This window comes from Glycine soja, unplaced genomic scaffold (genome assembly GCF_004193775.1).
Source record: "Glycine soja cultivar W05 unplaced genomic scaffold, ASM419377v2 tig00104345_1_pilon, whole genome shotgun sequence".
Lineage (NCBI taxonomy): Eukaryota > Viridiplantae > Streptophyta > Magnoliopsida > Fabales > Fabaceae > Glycine > Glycine soja.
The window spans coordinates 10,874-14,700 of record NW_021144422.1 but is presented as its reverse complement, the minus strand read 5'-3'; the positions used below and the strand labels follow the sequence as shown (position 1 = coordinate 14,700).

The 3,827-nt window shown below is 41.5% G+C and overlaps 1 protein-coding gene across 1 annotated transcript; it reads right to left on the bottom strand.

Moving 5' to 3' along the window:
* Positions 1–1,988: 1,988 nt before the first annotated feature.
* On the bottom strand, positions 1,989–3,548 carry LOC114404499. Its single transcript, XM_028367415.1, has one exon. It carries the CDS (start codon positions 3,546–3,548, stop codon positions 1,989–1,991), a length of 1,560 nt encoding a protein of 519 aa, XP_028223216.1.
* Between the last annotated feature and the right edge of the window lie 279 nt (positions 3,549–3,827).

Sequence of the window (3,827 nt, the reverse complement as noted above, 5' to 3'; positions counted from 1 at the left end):
TATTGTGGATAATGGGAACCTTTTCTCGCGCCACTACGCCTAGGTAGCTGTGGAACTTTTCACGCATCGGTCCGGATGCTCTCCCGGTAGCGGGATCCACATAAACAGCCGGTCTGGGCTGATCCACGGTTCTTAATGTCAATGTTCTCAGCCGTGTCGTTGTTCTACTCCTCTTGGAAGTCGCCTCTGATTGACCATCGGACTGTGGAGGAGACGTCGGATCTGTGGCCATGATCCTGTAAATAAAATACACAATTAATATTAACGATTACATTTAGACATTAACAAAAGCAAAGGCGTAATACTAACATAATCATTATATTTACACATTAAACAAAGCACTACTTTCGCACTCAGCCTGTAGGGATGTTTTCCCATAGACCTTCATCATGATCTACACGATTTGCATGTCCATCATCCACTTCATCAGCTTCATTCATTGAAGGCAATTGTTTTGAAAAACCAGACATTTGACCAATGTCAAGGGTTGACTCATCATTATGGTAATTCATTCCACTTGGTCTTCCTTGCAGAGCCACAGACAAACTTGAATTACATGGATCTTGTACATAGAAAACTTGTCTGGCTTGTGCTGCCATAATGAAAGGTTCGTCTATATATGCCACCTTACTAAGCTCTACCAAAGTAAATCCCAATGGATCTTGAAACACACCCGTTGTCCCGTTCACCCACTGACACTTAAAAACAGGCACTCTAAATGATGTATAATCAACCTCCCAAATTTCTTGAATGACACCAAAGTAAGACATGGATGCTCGAATGGGGTTGTTATCCGATGTACTGGAAAAGTGCTCCGAATCAGCATCAACACAGACCCCACTGTTTTGTACCAAACTTTTATCATCTTGGGACTTTGTGTAGAATGAATAATTGTTAATGTCATACCCCTTCCATGTAGGGACATTCAAATTTGGGCCAATGGCTAACAATGTCAGTCGTCTAGAAACACTTTTATCAGCAAGTATTGTTTGTCTAAACCAATTTATGAAAGTTTTGTTGTGCTCTTGCAATACCCTCATCATGTTCATTTTGGGGTGACTATCTCTAACATGTTTTTTGTGAGCCTCTATGTACGGAAACACCTCTGTTGTGTTGTTTAATATATACAAATGTGCTTGTGACACGTCATGTCTAGTCATTATCACAACATTGTATCAACGAGTACCCTTGCCGGCTATTGGCTGGTCATGCCGGGATGCAGGAACACCGACAGGTTTCAATGAGTCAATGTACTGTGAGGCAAACTCAATGCATTCTTCAGCAACGTATCTTTCCACTATTGAGGCCTCTGGTCGATGTCGATTCTTCGTATAACCCTTTAAGATCTTCATGTACCGCTCAACTAGATACATCTATCTAAAATACGTAGGACCACAACACCTTATTTCCCTTACCAGATGAACAACTAAGTGTACCATAATGTCAAAAAATGAAAGAGGGAAAAACATCTCCACTTGACAAAGGACAACGACAACCTCATCTTCCAAAGCATCCAACTGTTTAGGGTCAATGACCTTGGCACATATAGCATTAAAAATGAAACACAAGCGACTGATTGCAACACGGACCTTCTCAGGCAATGTTCCGCGGATTGCAACAGGCAAAAGTTGTTGCATTAACACATGACAATCATGTGATTTCAAGCCAACCAACTTAAGCTCATTCACAGACACAAGACTATTGATGTTTGAAGAGTAGCCTTGTGGGACTTTGATATTACGCAAGCATTCACAAAAACTTCTCTTTTCAGCTGTTGACATTGTGTAACAGGCTGGGGGCAGATATGTCCTGTTACCTTTTGAGATAGGATGCAACACTTGACGTATACCCATGTCAACCAAGTCTTGACGACACTTGAAACCATCCTTTGTCTTGCCTTTAATGTTTAGGAGGGTCCCAATTAAAGAATCACAAACATTTTTCTCGACATGCATGACGTCTATACAATGCCTAACATGATGATCGGATCAGTACGGAAGATCAAAGAAAATAGACTTCTTTTTCCACATGTTTGAAGTGGATGATGGTTTTTTTTGGGACTTGCCGAACATATTTACGACATCCTTGACCCGCTGATATACTTCATCGCCAGTTAATGGATTTGGCGCGGTTTCATGTTCTTGACTTCCATCGAATGCCTTCTTCAAGCGTCGATACGGATGATACTGTTTGAGAAATCTTCGATGCCTAGTATACACAGTCTTCTTTCCATGTTTAAGTTGGCGGAAACTAGTATTCTGCTCACATATAGGACATGCGTGATGTCCTTTGACACTATATCCACTTAAATTTCCGTAGGCTGGAAAGTCATTGATGGTACAAAAAACCACTGCACGCAACTTGAAAGCATGCTGCAAATTTGCGTCCCATACATCAACCCCTTCATCCCACAATTTCTGCAAATCGTCAATTAACGGTCTTAGATATACGTCAATATCATTACCTGGTTGTCTTGGACCAGCTATCATCATACTCAGCATAACATACTTTCGCTTCATGCACAACCACAGAGGGAGATTATAAATGAACAGCAAAACGGGCCACGAGCTATGGTTAGTAGTTAAGGTTCCAAATGGGTTCATTCCGTCCGTTGCAAGACCAAGCCTTAAATTTCTAGGCTCGGCCCCAAATTCAGGATACAGATGATCAATTGCCTTCCATTGCGGGCTATCTGCAGGATGTCGCATCAATCCATCTGATTTTCTGGTATTTGCATGCCATATAAGGTTCTTTGCATCTTCCCCATTAGCAAACAACCGCTTAAACCTTGGTATTATTGGGAGATACCAACACACCTTTGCTGGACGGCGGTCGGCGTCTGAGACTAGTACAGTAGAATCTCCGTTGGTCGGTCTGTACCGAGAAACCCCACACACAGGGCAGTAATCTAGTTCAGCAAAATCATCTCTGTACAAAATGCAGTCATTACAACATGCATGAATTTTTTCGTACTGCATCCCAACTGGACATAAAATCTTCTTTGCTTGGTAGTGATTCTTTGGCAAGATGTTATCAGCAGGAAGCATGTTTGTCAACAACATCAGCAACTCACTAAAACTCTTGTCACTCCACCCAAATCGAGCCTTCAAGTTAACCAGAGCTAACACAGCTGACAATTTTGTGAAAGATATGCAGCCGGAATACAAAGGCATTTTTGAATCAACTTCTATGTTGTCATACAACGCTGCATGTGCCTCTTCAAACCCCTCTTGCCCAAGATCGCGAATCATTTCTTCTATAGGATTTCCGCTGTCTGTAGTAACATCGTCAGCCTGTGACATGTCAGCTGTATCGAGGGATTCCCTATGCCATATCCACTTTGTGTAGCTACGAATTATTCCCTCACAAATAAGATGAGTTCTTATGTCATCAATTGTTTGGCGCCTCCCATTTCCACACTTCACACATGGACAAAAAAATTTTCCCCACATAGGTTGCGCTTTACTTTGAGCAAACAACAAAAACTCTTCAACACCATTCTCGTACTCTTTAGTTATACGTGATGCGTTCATCCAACTTCGATCCATGTTACACCTTCTATGTCAAATGTTAGTGGCTTAGGGGTTACTTGACATGCATCACAAGCATAGAGCACCAATTGCAGTAGAAAACACACCAGAACTGCACCTTTTGTACAAAACGCTGCAGTGGAAAACACATTAGCAATTGCAGTTAGTTGGACCAGCAATGCTAACAAGAAAAATGGTGCATGGCTGTTTCAAGGGATTCGGCATTTTTCAGTTTGTTGGCCTCTATTACCAATGCTTATAAGAAAAAATCAAGAAAAACTGCACAAACGACAACAT

Excerpts from the sequence above, each read along its gene's own strand:
- LOC114404499 (XM_028367415.1), bottom strand. The coding sequence starts at position 3,548 with ATGGATCGAAGTTGGATGAACGCATCACGTATAACTAAAGAGTACGAG.